This window comes from Cetorhinus maximus, chromosome 4, assembly GCF_964194155.1.
Source record: "Cetorhinus maximus chromosome 4, sCetMax3.hap1.1, whole genome shotgun sequence".
NCBI lineage: Eukaryota > Metazoa > Chordata > Chondrichthyes > Lamniformes > Cetorhinidae > Cetorhinus > Cetorhinus maximus.
In genome coordinates, this window is record NC_135882.1 from 29,872,675 (window position 1) to 29,891,296 (window position 18,622).

Sequence of the window (18,622 nt, forward strand, 5' to 3'; positions counted from 1 at the left end):
ATTCATTACAATAAAATACGTGGAATTAAAATAAACACCAAAATTGCAATAAAAACAGTAAATGCTGGAAATACTCACCAGGTCAGCATTTTCTGTTTTTATTTCGAGAATTCCAACATGTGCAGTATCCTGCTTTTCGATTAGGTCCTATAATCTCTTTTAAATAAAACAAACTGTCAATAAAACTAATAAATGGGGGTGGCAGTCCCTGGTTTGCAATGTTGGTTTATAGTTTATTAGAGCTTCTTAGTCTGCATTTGCATAGAGATTGACTGAATGGTATTAATGTGCTTCAATACAGTGGTGAAAGAGTAACAATAACCATTAATGTTGAGGAAATTATTTTGATTTCTCATGTATCACTTAAGATTCTGCTCTACCAACTGCTCCCTGGCCTCTATAGCTACATGTTCTGTAGACTCTCCTTCTGATGGATTGCCATCACCATCATTCAGTTCTCTCTCATCAGGCGATGCCTCTTCTTATTGCTGTGCCTCATTCAACTCCAATCCGCTTTGTATTGCTAGGATGTGTGGAATACAGCAAGCTATAATGATGCACCTCACTTTGTTCAAATTTTAGTCCAAGGCACTCAGATCTGTGTCAAAATGCTAGTGGTATACTCTATGATGTCCCTTTGGCCCCTTGGCTCTCAATGTACCCAATTGCTCAGGTGTTGTAAGGTTGCAGCGCAGTGTCATCAGGCACGTACATAGGTGATGATGTTATGATCTCAGTAGAGACCAGTAATTTTTTTCTAAAAAAGTAGATGAAATTTAAAACCCCAGTTATTCATCAAAAGAATAAAGCCACAAGATTCCACAGTTTAGAACAGAAGAATGCTTATTATCCAAGAGTCAACAAAGCAAAGGCTAAATACTATCTATCCTATACTCAAACAGCCAGAATTAACAAGTGAAACATGAATCAACAGGCAAATTATGGTCGAATGTAAACTATAAATTGCACCTTAAATGGTAGATACAACTAAGACAGATCTTACAAATTGGCTTATTAGTCCACTTAGATTTTAGTAATCGCACTCAAAGTCCTTCAAACTCCATCTTCCTCACAAGGAATTTCAGCTTCTCGACTTCTAGGAGTTAGACGGCAGCAACACACAACCAGAGTTCCACAGACAGTTTTCACCAAAAATGGTACACGCCTTCACAACCTGCTCAACTTGGCCTAATGGGGTAGACCCACCAATATTATCTTCAAGCAACAGAAACAGCTGCAGCAACTTATTCTCAGCTTCTGGATCTGGACTGTCCTCTTCAGCTTGCTTGTACTGCACTATGGAATGCTACTTCTCAGCTTGGACTGATCAGAATCCTTTTATATCTTTTAAACAGGTTCAGTATGCCAGAAGTTTTGGTTTCCATACTTCAGTTTGTTTTTGTTTCCTTAGAAACTGGGAGGGTCAGCTTCCTTTCTATGTTTACCTGCTCTGTTCCATTCGACCATAATGTTAGGGTCTGTTTCAAAATTTAAAGACAGATTCCCACAATATCCCTCATCTTCTAGCAGCCATCCTCTGACATTCCTAAATGGGCACAAATTGGGAGGATGGAAGAGTGATACAGAAAAAAAGTACTGGGCAGGTACAGATTTATATTATCCTTCTGTGGCAATCACACACCAGTTCAATATTGATGCAGTGGAAGCCCTTCCTGTTCAGATAAGTTTCTGGCTCATCTTTCTGTGCCCCTATACCTACATAAGTGCAGTCCATTGTGACCTGAATATAGGGAAAGTAAGTCATATTTGTAAATCCCAGAATTCTCTTATTGTGAAGGTAATGTACTAGTCATTAATAATAGACTAATGTCAGGCAGGGAAGGCATTGGTGATTATTTGACTCAGAGATGTCCCCAGCTTGGAAGGAATCTATGTCCAAAAGATTAGGGCTTGCCGAGCTCGACACCCACTGGCAATGGGTGGATCCCTGCTTCAGCAGACAATATTAAAATAGGCTGCATAAGTCAGCAATAGCCTGCATAGCAAAACATGGACACCTTCTGCATTGCTCTTCAGAAATATCCAAGAAAATAACTCGCCCAAGAGGGGAGGCAGTGGTATAGTGGTATTGGCACTGGACTGGTAATCCAGAGACCCAGGGTAATGCTCTGGGGACCCAGATTTGAATCCCACCACAGCAGATGGTGGAATTTGAATTCAATGCGCATAATTTTACGACAGCGGGATTTTACATTCCTGCTGAAGTCAATGGGATTTATAATGGCTCGCCGCATTTTACAGCCCCGTCCCTGCCGAAACGAGGCCGTAAAATTCTGGCCAATAAATCTAATGATGACCATGAAGCCATTGTCAATTATCATAAAGACCCATCTGGTTCACTAATATCCTTTAGGGAAGGAAACCTGTCGTCCTTACATGGTCTGGCCTACATGTGACTCCAGGTGTGGTTGATTCTTAAATACTCCCTGAACAAGGGCAATTAGGGACGAGCAATAAATGCTGGCCTAGCCAGTGATACCCACATCCCATGAACGAATACAAGAAAAAACCTGGGGCTTGGTAAGTCCTTTTACAAGCACAATCCTATTCCCGCCATTTCAGCCTTCTAACCGGCTCAGATAACTAACTCTCCTGCTTCTTCATGCTAATGTTATTGCTCCTCTTCCTCAAACTCAACCAAAAGGAGTGAAGCAAAAACAAAACTCATAATAAACATTGAGTGTTTAATGAAGCTAGGCAAAAATCAAGACAACACTCAAAAGCATTTCCAAGGCAATGACACCAAGATCATAATGACCCAAGTGCCTACAAGTGAATTGAAGCTGCATTTAAAAGTCAGGTCAGTTTGTGAAAACAATGCTACTAAGGTTTTTATTCGTCAGTCTAGTCATTGGATGAGGCTTCTAACTTGCCCAAATAAAATCATGCCAGCATTCCGTTGACAATATTTGAAGTTATTCCTGACACAACTGCCTTTTTTTGGCAGGAGCCTTTCCACCAGTCAAACAGAATTTTAAAAATGTGTTCAGCAAACTTCCAGTGGGAATGGATTGATTTGTCAATTTTAAGCCGTTTACCAATAGGGTGGGTTGGGTAAAATTGGGTTCACCTCATACTGGATGGAGAACATCCAACACGCTGCAATACAGAATGCTAGGACAGATTAATACCCCTAGCATCCTTCTGGGAGGAAGCAATTTGGATATTAATCGCACAAACCTCAAGTCATTGTTATGCACTAGATCAAAAGCAGAAAGAGGGATGAGCATGTGTGTTTATTTAGTGGTTGGATAGGGAAGGAGGAAGGATATTTAAAATAATCATTTAAAATGATTTTATTTTCCTTTCAGTCAAAACTGTTTAATATGACACTGCTAATTTAAATAAAATCAATGATATTATTAGCTACCTAAAAAGGGCAAAACATTGGTGCTAACATCTACCCAGCCCCTCTCCTCAACCCAATCAATTTGATAAAATACACAAAACAAACAGGTGGTTTTCTGGACCAAAGTAATGCATTCTCATGGACTTTATGTTCTTATCCAAGCTAAAGTGACTGGATATTACAAAGAGAAAGCATATATAACCATGGTTTTCAATTTTCCAGAGTGACAGATAAGCAAGTGATTGCACAATTTGGCACAAGAACTGCAACATTAGTTCATAATACCTAAGGGTTTAAGTCAATGCAGAGTCTGATTAAGCATGGAGATGTTTCTCTTTATTGCAGGTGGCATTATGCAGGTCTCTGGTTAGGGAGGGGAGGGAGAAGTACTCCTATTCTGTAGTAAGGAACCGGTTGGTAGTGACTAAGAGACCAAAGTAAACAATTTCAGCAACTACCTAGAAGGCCTCTGGTGGTTTCCTCCTCGTCTAGTCCAAATATATCACAATTGCAAAAGAATATTAGGGGTCACACAGTATCAAAAACGGCCACCATCATCAACAGCATTCTGCAACGAGGTTAGAAGCAGCAATTTTTTTTGTGGTTTAAAAAACAATTATGATTCTTTTTAGGAGTAATATCCAAACCCTCAAGATATTTAGCAGCAATACAGGGGAAATGGGATCTGTAACACCATCTCTTTCTGCAAGCAGTTTGCTCTTAACTACACCTGGTGCTATGTGACACAGGTGCAGTTTAAAGTAGGGTTCCACAGAGCCTGTGCCCAGGAAGCTCAGGCAAATAGGCAGGCTGGTTGAAACTTAATTCAAAACAACCGTATACAATAGCTGGATCAGTTTCACTTAAATGTACTATAGCATGATAAAATTAGCTTTATTATTCATGTGTAAACTTTCTATGGTTCTCTCCATTTTTAAAAAATGCAAATTAACGGATAGTGCTGGTTGTCTCACTATGGAGGACTTCCAAATGTTCTTGGTGCCCAGTGCCACAAGATGTCTTATTAAAAGAAATAGGAGTGCAGAGATCATAAATTCATTTGCACGAAATTTACTTTGGCACACCACTTCAGATACCCACACTAGAAAAGCCAGAGTAATCACAATGTTATTTAGAATCAAAATGGGAGCAAAGGGATCAAAACCCATTTTTCCTCTGCATTAAAAGAGGAAAGAGCTTTATAACACTGTTTGGAAGCAGGAAAGAGGACCAAAAAACAAAAAAAAAAATCAGCTTTAACATCTGCACTCATTTAACAATAAAGTACAAATAAACATTACAAGCTATTAACATGGTTATATTCTACTGTATGTTCTCTTGGAAGCTCACCCATTCGCTGCAGGAGTTTTACTTGGACGGAACAATGGTGTGACTCCATACACACAGAGTGCTTTCAGGCTAGAAAGAGGTGGCCAAACTGCACTATTCCAACACAAAGTAGCAGATGTGTCACTGAAGTAAGCCTTACTTTGCTCCTTGACATGTTCTTTTCCATTTCTTTCTCGAAGAACAACCATCCAAGTAACCCCAAGAGCTCTGTATACAGGAGACATTTTTAAGGCAGTTAATTATAACTTATCACTGTGGTCAACTTGATTACAATCCTTAGAATCAGGCAAACCCAAAAAGTTTGATTAAGTTTAAAGTCAAACTTTTTCAGTGCACTGTTATAGAATACTGCACCAATTAACTTATTTATTTTAGCACCACTAGTTCTTCATCTCTCCTTTAAATGATGGGGAAATGGCTGCAACAGTAAATGATTATTTTAAGTCAGATCACTGAAAACAAAATGTTAAATATCTTGAAAATCTTCAGTTTCCCATCTGTCCAGATAGAGTAAAATGTAAAGAACAAAGGAAGAGTTATATATTTTTTAAAATTGAGAAACCAAGATGATAAACCACAGTTCAAAACATTGGAATGATTGAAAAGTTAAAATCCAAACTAAACAATTTGTTAAAGGGCTGTTATGACCAGGTGAGGAGGAGTGAACTGGCTCCGATCTATTCGGCTTCCTTGGCTGGTCACAACAAAGGCTTAAAGTTCCTTGCCACGGGATATGCCTTTCTTTAAATCAGATTCCATTTAACTATTTATGCAGTGGGTGATAAGGGACCAATCAAGCAAGGTGTTCTTGAGTTAAAGGAAGAGCAAATTTATTAACCATGAAACCCAAGAAAAAGATAATAAAAATTCAACGTCACACACACACATGTATCAGAAATAAGGGAAGTTAGAGTCCAATAAAAAAAAGTTAAAAGAACATACAGTTAAGCGTCCTTTGATTTTCCTGGAGACACAGATTTTAAATATTGTGGCCGGTTTAGGTTAGCTGGCTTCTTGGTGAGGTCAGATGTAGAAGATGTTACAATTATTACGAGATAGAGAGGGAGAGAGCACAGCTTTTCAGCCTGTCCCATATGAACAAGGAGCAGTAGGCCATTCTGCCCCTCGAGCCTGCTCCGCTATTTAATAAGATCGTGACTGATCTGAATGCAACCTCAAATCTGCAACCCGCCTACCCCCGATAACCTATCACCCCATTGCTTACTCCCTTCCTTACCAAGAATCTATCCAGCTCTGCCTTAAAAACATTCAAAGACTCTGCTTCCACCATCTTTTCATGAAGAGAGTTCCAAAGACTCACGATCCTTACATAAAGATTTCGCCTCATCTCTGTTTTAAATAGGCGACCCCTTATTTTTAAACAGTGAGCCCTAGTTCCAGATCCGCCCAAAAGAGGAAACATCCCCTCCACATCCACCCTGTCAAGTCCCCTCAGGATCTTATATGTTTCAATCAGGTCACCTCTTACTCTTCTAAACTCCAGCGGATACAAACCAAGTCTGTCCAACCTTTCCTCATAAGACAACCTGCCCGTTCCAGGTGCTAGTCGGGTAAACCTTCCCTGAAATGCTTCCAACGCATTTACATTCTTCCTTAAAGAAGGTGCCCAATACTGTACACAGTACTCCAGATGTAGCCTCACTAGTGCCCTGTATAACTGAAGCATAACCTCCCTACTTTTGTATTCAATTCCCCTCACAATAAATGATAACATTCTATTAGCTTTCCTAATTACTTGCTGTTCCTGCATACTAGCCTTTTGTGATTCATGCACTAAGGCACCAGATCCCTCTGCACCTCAGAGCTCTGCAATCGCCCACCATTTAGATAATATGCCCCTCTTTTATTCTTCGTGCAAAAACGGACAATTTCAGATTTTCTCACATTATACTCCATTTGTCAGATCTTTGCCCATTTACTTAACCTATCAATATCTTTTTGTAGCCTCCTTAACAAATTACTTTCCTACCTGTCTTTGTGTCATCAGCAAATTTGGCAACCTTCCCATCTTTCCCTTCATCCAAGTCATTTATTGAAATTGTAAACAGTTGAGGTCCCAGCACTGATCCCTGTTGCACATATTCGTTACATCTCACCAACCTGAAAAAGGCCTATTTATGCCTACTCTCTGCTTCCTGTTAGCCAGTCAATCATCTATCCATGTCAATATGTTATCCCCTATACCATGAGCTTTTATTTTCTGCAATAACCTTTGATGTGCACTTCATCCTCTGCTGGAAACTTTCTTCTCACTATGTCACTTGCAATCTTTCTTCAGTGGCTGGCATTCTGGCTGCCATACTTCACCCATTGTGTATTTCCATGGGGTTTTGGGTGGGTCTGTCTGTGGCAGCCAATGTTTCAATGTCCAGCGCTTTGCATTTTAACATCTGTTCTTTAGACAGTAACGCGTTTTGATGGATCTTTGAATCATAGCAAATGTTCCTCTCTTAACAACCCCGAGGGTGTCTTGTTTGCTCTTTCACCTCCACCTTGGAAGGTGGCCTTGCATTTTTAAGTAGTTTGTTCCAGTCAGTTTGAAGTTGGAAGTCATATTTTCAAAAACAGCCTCATGACAGGACTGACAATGGAAGAGAAAGGAACGTGTATAACGGTTAGTCCTACAAAACAATGCATTACATAGGGGACTGGCAATGACTTAAGAATGAAAATACTCGGGTCTGGTAGCATCTGTGATCTTTCCTTGAAACATTAAATCTGCCTCTCCCCACAGATGCTACCAGACCTGCTCATAAAAGCAGAAAATGCTGAAAATTATTTCAGATTTCCAGCATCTGTAATATTTTACTTTTGGCCTTGCAATTACACTTGGTTTTAACACGAAGGGGAGGTAGAATGCAGCTTAAGAAACACAAATTTATAGCTCAGAAGATCATCAAGAGTGAACAAGAGAGATTACAACCCAAGATAAGGGGAATTACCTCACAGGGAACCAGCTTTCTCCTCATATCTTCTCCAATAGCAAAAAACATGCTGGAGAGCCTAATCAGAATTAGGAGCAGTATACTAAGTATTAGAGGTGTAGGCTTTTTAGAAAGCCAAGAGATTAAGCGAGGGGGTAAAAGTGATTGCCATGAAAAAAAAAGCTGCATCAAAACTAAAATAGTGAGGCCAAGAATGTTAACAAAACTGGAGGCATCAATAGGCAAAATCTTTTGATTACACTTTAAAAATCCATGGAAAAAAGGATGTCTTTGGAGAACTGAACAGAACTTTTATTGAGCCATCAAACATCACAGAGATAAAATTATGTTAATTTAGTCACATGTCCAAAAAAGTTTTTTAAAAACTCACTTGTTGGCTTGGTTCCTTTGTTTTTGTTCACTCGAGTCAAAGGCTGTGAAATCAAGTCCCAAATAAAAGGAAATGTCCAGGTTCAAGTCCCACTCCTGGACTAGCTTGCTATGAAAGAACCTAGCCACTGCTGGAGGCCAGGCAGCATGTATCAGGGTTCCTCCCCTACCCAGCTAAATGGGGAGGGTTAGCTGTAGGAAGAACAATTCAGCTGTAAAAAAGAACAGCTGCCAAATCCAAAAATTAGGTTGATATGAAGGTAATCAACCAGCTTTGTGGTGACCCCATATAACATGGAAAAAACCCAAAAGAGGAACCATTCTATGTAATATGTTTTGAGACACAAGGGGATAGATGTGTGTGTAATTGCAAGTTGAACCTGCAGCCCACATAATGGGAAGTGATCCGCCGCCACACAATAAAGCAGGTCACCAGTCATAGGCAGCTGTAAATCTAGAAGCTACACTTCTGAGCCCACTCTGTCCAGTGAAGCTGGAGGGGGTTTGGGTAGGTTCATCCCAACAAATCTTTATTTCCTTTCGCTGATTTGTCTGAAGACATCCCCTCAAGGAAAGTCTGCCCGCCCAATTGCAAGATATGTGGGGCTCTGATTTGCAGGCAGTTAGAAGGCATTGCCTCTTATTGGGCATCTGGACGGCCTATTTCAAGGTCTCAACTAAAATACCAGTAACCTGAAAAATCAGTCAGACAGGAAATATAACATTGCTATTTTACTTGTATTACTGTTTCACTCCCACCACAGGGAATAAAAACAAGCCCAGATAATTATTCCTTCTTCTTGCTACAGCAGTTAGCGTTACAGCTAAATTTTGTGACAACGGCCAGGGAAGGAAATGCAATAAGTTGCTAGAAAATAGAGCTTGTGGCAGGAGCCAAAGCAACAGCTTTGGCTTCCCAATGCTTAATTGGAGGAAATTTCAGCTAATCCACGGCTGAACGTCAGACAATAGAGTCAGTGGCGGTGTTGAGAGAGCTGGGTATCAGCATATGTGTGGAACTTGACGTTAAGTCTTCAGATTGAGTAAAAACAGAAAATGCTGGAAATAGTGCCAGGCCAGCTGAGTATCCGTGTGAAAAGAGAACCTCATGAAAGGTCAATGACATGAAACGTTAACACTGTTTCAAGCTAAAAGCAAAATACTGCGGATGCTGGAAATCTAGAACAAAAACAAAAATACCTGGAAAAACTCAGCAGGTCTGACAGCATCTGTGGAGAGGAATACAGTTAATGTTTCAAGTCCGTATGACTCTTCATCAGAACTGTTCTGATGACGAGTCATACGGACTCGAAACGTTAACTGTGTTCCTCTCCACAGATGCTGTCAGACCTGCTGAGATTTTCCAGGTATTTTTGTTTTTGTTAACACTGTTTCTCTCTCCACAGATGCTGAGTATTTTCAATTTTCATTTCAGGTTTCCAGAATCTGCAGCATTTTGTTTTTATGTTATATGATAGGAGGCCATTTGGCCCATCGTGTCTGTATTGGCTCTCCAAATGAGCAACTCAATTAGTGCCATTCCCCTTCTCCCTGTACCCTGCACATTCTTCCTTTTCAGGTAACAGTCCGATTCCCTTTTAAACTTTTCAATTGAAACTGCCTCCACCACACTCAGGCAGTGCATTCCAGATCTTGCTGCATGGAAAAGTTTTTTCCTCATGCCGCTTTTGCTTCTTTTACCAATTATTTTACTTTGCTCAGTTGCTAAAGAGGGGAAAGCATGCAGATGAGAAATACAGCAACTTAAGCTTTCATTTTTGGTCATTAGTGCAGCCAGCAAGGTTATAGGAACTTAGGTACACATGTGTCAGAATCATTAGTACTTAAAAATCATGTCCTGGACGGCAGAAAAAAACCGAAACAAAAAACACAAAAAACAGACATCAATGGTTGAAAATCGTCAAATGTTAAGAACCGTTGAAAGAAATCTTAACCTTTATCCATTATGTTCTCAAGATGTGAAAAGCATATTGAATAGATAGGCACAGCAATGAGCAGCATTACAGTTTCTCCCCCTCCCCAAATGAAAGAAAAGTTTTTCAAAATTAAATGATTTCAAACAATTCTCACAAAAATGAGATATCTTCCATAGTACCAGTTAAGAAACATATCTAAAGTTACTCTGGAATCCTACCATTTTTATAAATAAAACACACAAAAACTTCCACAAATCGAAATCTCCAGCATCAGGAAACCTGCAGTGGCCAAAAGTGCTACCAGAATTTTAGAGACTGTAGATCTAGTCCAGTAATCATTGCTCCAGCTCCAAATCACATTTTGAAAAGAAAATCTAAAAGGTTGCCCATTGAGAGGCACCAGCTGGTTTATAATCTGGTATTAATGTTTAAATGTCCCCAATGATTCTGCAAACTTGGCCATGAGTAAATGAGCCATACAGACCAGAGAAATCACTGATCTGTGTTCAGTTAAGAAGAGAATAATGTAATGCTCTGCACCTGCTCTTAGCCTGGGTTAGAGGGGGTACTTTTAAAGAAACATCCCACTGAGTTGTAATAGCTAATAACAATCAGCTATGATTACATTAGATGCAAGAGAAACTATTGACCCAAATTTAGAAGATGCACAGTGATTCTCTGAACATCCTCTTTGATGAGAGAATGACATAACATATGTATTTCAACTGTCCTCATCAACTTGTGCTGTCCATCCAGTAACACTTCACTCCCTTTAAACAGGTTCTCAAGGGCAATTAGGGATGGGCAATAAATGCTGGCCTATCCAGCGACGTACACATCTCGTGAATGAATTTTTAAAATCCTGAGAGAAACAGAAATCTGGTACAATTATCTGTAATCATTTTATTATGTAAAATGACACAGTCAAATTGAAGTTATGCTGAGTTTCCAAGCCACAGGATGAGTGCAATTGTCTCAACATCTGCAGAAAGAGGTAGACATTTGATCATGAATTAGAGACTTGGTTTAGTCTAGGTGGTAACTAGACAGTATAATTTAGGTTTCTATGAGTTAGTGTTCTTGTATGTGTCGAGCTACTTGGATGCCAGACACATATCACAACAGTTCGGAAGAGGGCAACAAAATTGAATTTGATAAATATGAAGTTTTATTTTATACTGCCGGGAAGGAAACCAGATCAACAAGAAGCTGCTGTAATTATCCACTAACACTGTTTGTTGTTAACGCTTGCATCTTTGCCACCAGAGCAAAGTTGGTTGCCTTCATGCACCCTATTTTGTGGGTCAGAAATAAACCTATTTTCTCAACACCCAGCAGGAATCTAGAGCAAAAAGGTAAAATACTGCAGGTGCTGAAGTATAAACAAAAAATGCTGGAAATAGTCAGCAGGCCACAGATGCTGCCGAACCGGAGTATTTCCAGAACTTTCTGTTTATATTTATGAAGGTAAAGCTGTAGCCCTCAATTCTTCTAGAGCCATCAGCAAGTTATAGCTTTCTGGGATCAGAGAAATTGGCTGATTAGCTGGGCTAATTAGCCCATTAGCTGCACAATGTGTGAAGACCATCAATTTTATGTTGCAGAAAGATGGACCCATGATATTATCCACCATCCTATACAGTAGCAAAGTCTTCAGTTACAAAGATTTATTTACTGGGTTGATAATCATAGCTGATCCACTAGGGCAAAAGAAACGAATGAAAGGTTTTAATAAAAAGTGGGAATTATCAAGAAAGCTCTGTGCTATGTATTACTGTTGCTTACTGAATGAGAATGTGTTGACAGTCAACAATAAAGAAAAAGTCAGGTTGCTTAATTGGCCATAAAATGGAACTGGAGCCACTGCTCATTTGTATTACACAAGAACTGTTGAATCTGCAGTAAACGTTCGTGAGCTATCCAAATTTCAAACAAGTTCTATATATTGGCTCTTCTACCTGTGTAGTATCACCATCCATACTATCCATTACAAAGTTACGTACAAAAGTTTAAATGCAGCAGTCAGCTATTATTTGTTGAATGAGGATAGCTGCAGTGTGAAATCAGGCAGTGGAAATGTTGGCAAGCTGATAAATATTTTCCAAATTCTTTGGCCCACATAGTTTATGGGGAGAGCACAACGGAGGCCGAAACAAATGGATGAAAAACATGGGAAGGCCAGGGATATAGACATCCTATTGAAATTAATGGCAGGACCAAAATAATTTTTGTCTTCTGTTTGCCGCCAAGCAACTGGCCAGAGCGTCACATTGAGGGTCCTTTAGGGACAGTCTCTGGCAATCAGGGGTGGAAGAGACTGCGATGTGGAGGTGATGGAAAGGATTAAAGGCTACAATATGCAGTTGGAGGCGGGGCAACAGTACCCCTAATCCTCCTGGCCCACAAGGAATGCTGAGAAAGAAACTTGATTAGTGAAGCTAGCAACTCGTACTTCTGGCAACTTCTACTGAAAGTTTTCCCGGCCCCCGAGAAACTCATGTAGCAGCAGTGGAGTTTAAATTAGGATCTCGATTGCAGTGTAACTCTTTCGAGTTATCAACAGATCGCATGTAACTCTTTCGAGTACATTCACAGTTCTTGGTTTCCGGGAGTGGGACATGAACCCACAACCTTCTGATTCAGAGGTGAGGGTGCTATGAACTGAGCCACAGCTGACACCTCTCGATTGCAGTGTAGGAGCACCATTTAAATATGGTAATTAAGTACCATACCTCTCCACATTGGAACATTAACACCCTGGTATTGTCTGCCGTAAAAAAGTCACCAGGCACTTGTCCAACATGATGGAATGTGCCCCCTGTATTTTTGTGTTAGGTACTTTTGTAATGTAGGCAAAGTAGCAGTCAGTTGATGCACAGCAAGGAGCCACAAACAGCACTGAGATGACAAGACATATTTTTAGTAATACTGGTTGAAAGATAAATATTTCTCAGGACACCAAGAGAACACTCCTGGCACTTTGCTTCATAAAATTAAAATGATTTCATAGTACAAATTCCATTTTATGTAGGTGCTATGCTGCTAGCCATGGGGACAGCAGGGGGAGAAGGGAAGTGGTTGAAAAGAGAACAAAAAAGAGAAAATAGCATATCAACCATCTAAAGTTACATGGTGACAGAAATAAACTCCAGCTGCATTCTGGTAGCAGCAAATCTAGTGAAATAAGACGTCACAATATGGTTCTTGTTTGGAGAGTTTCTACAGTAAGAATGGCATTAGTGAATTCAAACTCTATTCAAAATACAGTAAAGCAGCAATGTCTGTCTGGGCGGTCCACGTATTGAAAGACATTTCTTTAATGACTGTGATACTTAGAATATCAATACAGACCTAACTGACATTACATTTTTGCCACAATTACTTTTTGTTCAAAATAATCTGCAAAACATAATTTGAGGAAATGATAGTCAGTAAGCTCCACATTTCCAATGTCAAATGTTCTTGAATTATTTGTATTACAATTCTCCTCATGGCATCTACTTCTAATTCTAGCACAAAATTGCACTGATAATTCATTCTTACTTCACAGCTTCTTTGAACTTTGATGGCAATCCTGTGTAACGGTTAATGGGTTTCAACAACTGTCCCACTCCTCTTGTGCCCAAGCCTGCACATTTGCGTATGTACTCTCTTTTCCAAAATCCTGCTGGACTGTCCTGTATTGAAACTTTACTCAGCTTCTCAGTAGCTATGTCTACAGCCTTAGGCTTCCAGGCCTTTCTTTTGCATGCAAAATACTTGCAGTAGATTCTGTGCCAAATTAAACTAGAAAAAAGATATAGACAATATAAAATAGACGTTTCGTAGTACAGAACTTGAGTAATGCTGAAAAAAGACATTCTGTTGAAGCGTTTTGTCTTGCGCTCATCAGGATAATTGCAAGAATACCAATGTCGCTCTTCTCATCTTCTCATATAAAGTTGTTGCTTCCCCCGACATTGGAATTCTTGCGACTGTCCTGATGCGTGCAAGATGAAAAGCTTCGCAAAAATGTTTTTTTTCAGCAATACATAATATATGTAAAATTTTTAACATTTTAAAGGCAGGTTGTTGTACACCAATATCATAAATGTTAATTTAATTTCACTAATATTTGAAAATAAATATGGCAAAATGAGATGTCATTTTGAGGCTATGACAGAGATACTCGCACACAAAAGTTTCAAAGATTTTGCAGAAATTCTTTTCTCTGCCACGTCAGGGACATTAGTCCATTTAAGTAGCAAAAAGAATTTCTGATGAAAACATTAAGTTGAGTACCTAATGGCACAATTTCAAGCCTCAAGTGACTATAATAATGGGTACAATCTAAAATGATACAAAACAAAAATATTCCACACATTTAAATACAATAGCAAAAGAAAACAGAACACAGCTCATTTTATAATATAAACATGTATCAGAAATTATAACAGAAGGAAGATTGCAACGTTACATGCAATACCTGCTGCAACATAGGCAGCACTATGATAGCAGTATTGTTAGACTGTTATTATTTGCAATACCACAATGCTAATTTATAAGAATCAACCTTGAGAAATCTCTGCCTGATCAGAAATCAAGAAATCTTAATAAACAGGCATATTCCTTTAAAAAAAAATCAGAAAATCTTAACTGTTTGAAAAGTTAAGACTTTTTTGACCCATGTAGTTTTTAAAAATATCATAATACTCAGAGGTACTTTTCCCAATGCCTGAGGTAGTTTCCCCTCACCCTTACTCTAGCCTCCTTCCCTTTCTATTATATTCTCTGCCCCCAATTCCAGTTGTCCCTCCACCCACTAACCTTGCTTGGTGTAAAGACAGCACACTCATCTTGACTCTCTGTTTACAATGCCAGAAGGGATCAAGGTGCAAGTATGTTCTTGATTTCCCCTTGAACTACTTAACAGTAATAACTATGCTAATCAAAATAAATGGTTACTCATTTCAAGGCTTAAAGCAAATTCCAGAACTTCAGTACTTCGCAGATTTGTTAAAATTTGCCATGTATGATTTGGGATTTATGGTACAGGATGATTGCCTCACATACAAAGGTTGCTTCAATCAGCTTAAATAGTACCCAAAGAACCTTAATCAGCAGCAAATATGTCCACTTAGTTCACTTACTTGTCATTAGACACCTGGTAGAAGGACTTGCTGACACAGCCTGCACACAACAAGGATGATATATCTAAGTAGGAAAAGATTTGCTGTAGAATTTCCCATGGTAAGCTAGAAATAATTTTCAGAAGGTTATGTTGTAGCATGAAATCTAAGATTTAGCACCAACCAACATATTCTTTTAGGTGACCTGAAAATATACTCAGTCATAAAGGCAAAGTAAAACAAAAGCACTCAATTACTTTTAATAGTAAAGAGGCACATGTCACATTTCTAAATTTGGGAAATGGACAAAAATGACAGATATTCACGAAATTAATTTATTAGCACTCTGGGGACAGCCTTTAAAATGGTTTAGTTATCTTTAAACAAAAGATATTCACTGTATTTTCATATCTGTAAGACGCTTCCAGAAAAGATTGTTTCATAGCTAAAAATAGATAAGGCTCCCTCAACACACACCCTGGCATACAATAAGATAATGGCTGAACTTTTGCATCAACTCCCACTTTCTTACCCAATCCCCATATCCCATAATAACCTTATTGCCCAAAAATCTATCAATCTCAGTCATGCATATATTTCATATGTAAGCACCCTCAGCTTTCTTGGGTAGAGAAATCCAAAGGTTCACAGCCCTCTCAATAAAATTTCTCCTCATCCCCAAAAAGGGATCAGGCAGGAAAGTGGAATTGAGATTATTAAAAAAAAAATTAGCACGATCAGACTAAATAACAGAGCAGGTGTGAGACGCCAGATGGCCTACTCCTGCTTCCATTTCTTATGTTCTCAAATAGCTTATCCTTGAATTAAGACTTAGTTCTAGTCACTTCAGCCAGGGAAAAAGGCTCTCAGTATCTCCCTTATCAAACACCCTAAGAACTTTATACACTTCAATGAGATCACCACTCATTCTTCTGAACTCCAGAGAATAAAGGCCCATTCTACTTAATCAGTCCTTATAGCACAGCCATCGCAACCCAGGAATCAATCCAGCTGAACCTTCATTGCAGTCCCTCTAAGACAAGTATATTCTTCCTTAGTTAAGGAGACCAAAATGGTGCACAGCGCTCCAGGTGGTCTCATCAAATCCCTATATAAATGGAGCAAGGTTTCCTTACTTTAACACCAAACCCCTTGGAATAAGGATGGATATACCATTTACCTTCTTAATTGCTGGCTGTACTTGAACAGAGGACATTTGCCAGCTCCCAATCCACAGAGACTGTTCTAGAAATTTGAAAATTCTGGAAGATCAAAACAAATGCCTCCACTATCTGTACAACCACCTCTTAAAACCAGAGGATATGGGCCATCAGGTCCAGGGATGTTAGCTTTCAGTCCTCTTAAAATTTCTCCAGTTCTTTTTCTTCACTAATATGAATTACTTGAAGGCCCTCGCTTTCACGCAACCCTTGGTTCCTCACTTTCCAATATATTTTGCCTTTTCTACAATGAAGACAGACAAAATATTTACTTAACACCTCTACCATTTTCTAATTCCCCATTATAATTTCTCCTGTCTCTGCCTCTAAAGGATCCACATTTACTTATGCCACTCTTTTCCTTTTTACATACATGTGAAAGCTCGCACAATCTATTTTCATATTTATTACTAGTTTACTCTTATTTTTAAAAAATCTCCTTTGGTAACTTTCCCAATTTTTAAACCCCTCCAAATCCTCAGGCTTATTACATTTTCTGACAACATTACAAGCTTCTTCTTTTAATTTAATATTCCTTAGCTTTTCTAGCTAGTCAATTGTACATTTTCTAGTAGACTTTTTATCCTTGAAAGTAATGTAAATTCAGTGAGAATTATAAATTTTTCTTTAAAATGTTTTCACATTACTTATCCACCATCATGTCTTTTCATCTAATTTCACATTCTAACTCAGCCAACTGACCTCATATTTGGATTTATTTAAAATTAAGACCCTAGTTTTAAACTTAATCGTGTCACTTTCAAACTTAATGAAATTCTATCATATTATGATTACTACTCCCCAGAGGATCCTTTGCCATAAGATTAATTAACTCCATCACATTACATAATACCAGATCTAAAATAGCCTGTTCCCTAGTTAGTTCCTGACCATAGCCTTCTAGAAGACGGCATTCGATGAACTTACCCTCCAAGGTACTTTTGCCAAATTTGGTTTGCCCAGCCCAGTCTCTCACAATTATTGCATTACCCTTGTGACATAAACTCTTCTAATTTGCTACTGTATACTCTGTCCAATACCATCAGGTACAACAAGCAATTAGGGCACCTATAAACTACTCCCACCAGTGTTTTCTGCCTTTCGTCACTTCTTAGCTCCACCCATACTGATTTTCTGGGCTAAGATCCTCTTTCACAACTGTTTTTCTTCCTTTATCATCAGGGTTATCCTATCTCCTTTTCCATTTTGCCTTTTTTTTCTAAAAGTCCAGAAGCCTGAAATAATTAATTCCGAACTTTGGTCATCTTACAATCATTATTGGATCAAAGCCATTTACCTCTATTTTTGTCAATAATTCATCTGTTTTGTCACAAATGCTTTATGCACCCATATCTATTGCACCTTTAATTTTAATTTTTCAACATTTTTCCATGATGTGACATTAGTCAGTAATGTTGCAACATTGTTAAACTCTCTGCCTCTTCCTGACAAAATCTGCTCGATTTACATAACTAGGAATGATGTTCTGCTGAGTGAATTTGAGAAGTTCGGGTCCAAATTAAAACGGAGAACCTCACTGGTAATAATCTCTCGATTGTAACCAGATCTACATACAAATTGGCATAGAAACATATACATTAGAATGTGTATCTTAAAGTACGGTGCGGGGGACAGGACTTGCAATTCATGGGGCTCGGGCACCGCTACTCGAAAGAGGGAGCTGTTCCATTCCCTTGGAGCGTGCTCCACTTAAACCGGCATGGCTGTCCTCGTGGATCAAATCACTCAAGAAGTAGATACAGTTCTAAGATAATGAAGGGAAGGCGGGCAAAGGATGCTGGTGAGGTGGAAGGATTCAAGAAAGGCTAACCTCAAAAAAGTAAGAGAAATATCCAAGCTGTAGAGAAGAGTATCAATTTGGGCAAAAATAAGCAGAATGGGTCAGGAAAGCACAGAACTTAGACAGGTAACAGGTCATTGGAGACTAGGGTGACATAAACGAAGAATGGAAAAGAATTAAAGCAAAATGCACTATACTTGAATGTGTGAAGCATTCGCAATAAAATAGAGTAATCGAGTCATTTGTAGCACAGAAGGAGGTCATTCAGCCTATCGAGTCTATGCCAGCTCTCCGCGGAGAATCCAGATAGCCCCAATTCCCTCATTCTATCCCTGTAGCCCTGCAAGTTTATTTCTTTTGTAACCATCCAGTTTCCTTTTGATATCATTCATCGCCTATACTTTCACTACATTCATGGGCAGTGGGTTTCAGGTCATAGCAATTGCCGCGTAGAAAAGTTCTTCCTCACATTTCCCCTGCACCTCTTGCCCAAAACCTTAA

General features: G+C 39.0%; 1 protein-coding gene across 1 annotated transcript in view; it reads right to left on the reverse strand.

The window, feature by feature from the left end:
* fbxo15 (F-box protein 15) overlaps positions 1-18,622 on the reverse strand; it is a 50,654-nt gene that overhangs the window by 19,825 nt on the left and 12,207 nt on the right. Inside the window, exons 3-5 of the mRNA XM_078540048.1 lie at positions 15,122-15,226; positions 13,536-13,778; positions 4,721-4,927 (exon numbers count right to left, since the gene is read on the reverse strand). Of these exons, the coding sequence (XP_078396174.1) occupies positions 4,721-4,927; positions 13,536-13,778; positions 15,122-15,226 (555 nt within the window). The remainder of the gene's footprint in view (positions 1-4,720; positions 4,928-13,535; positions 13,779-15,121; positions 15,227-18,622) is intronic.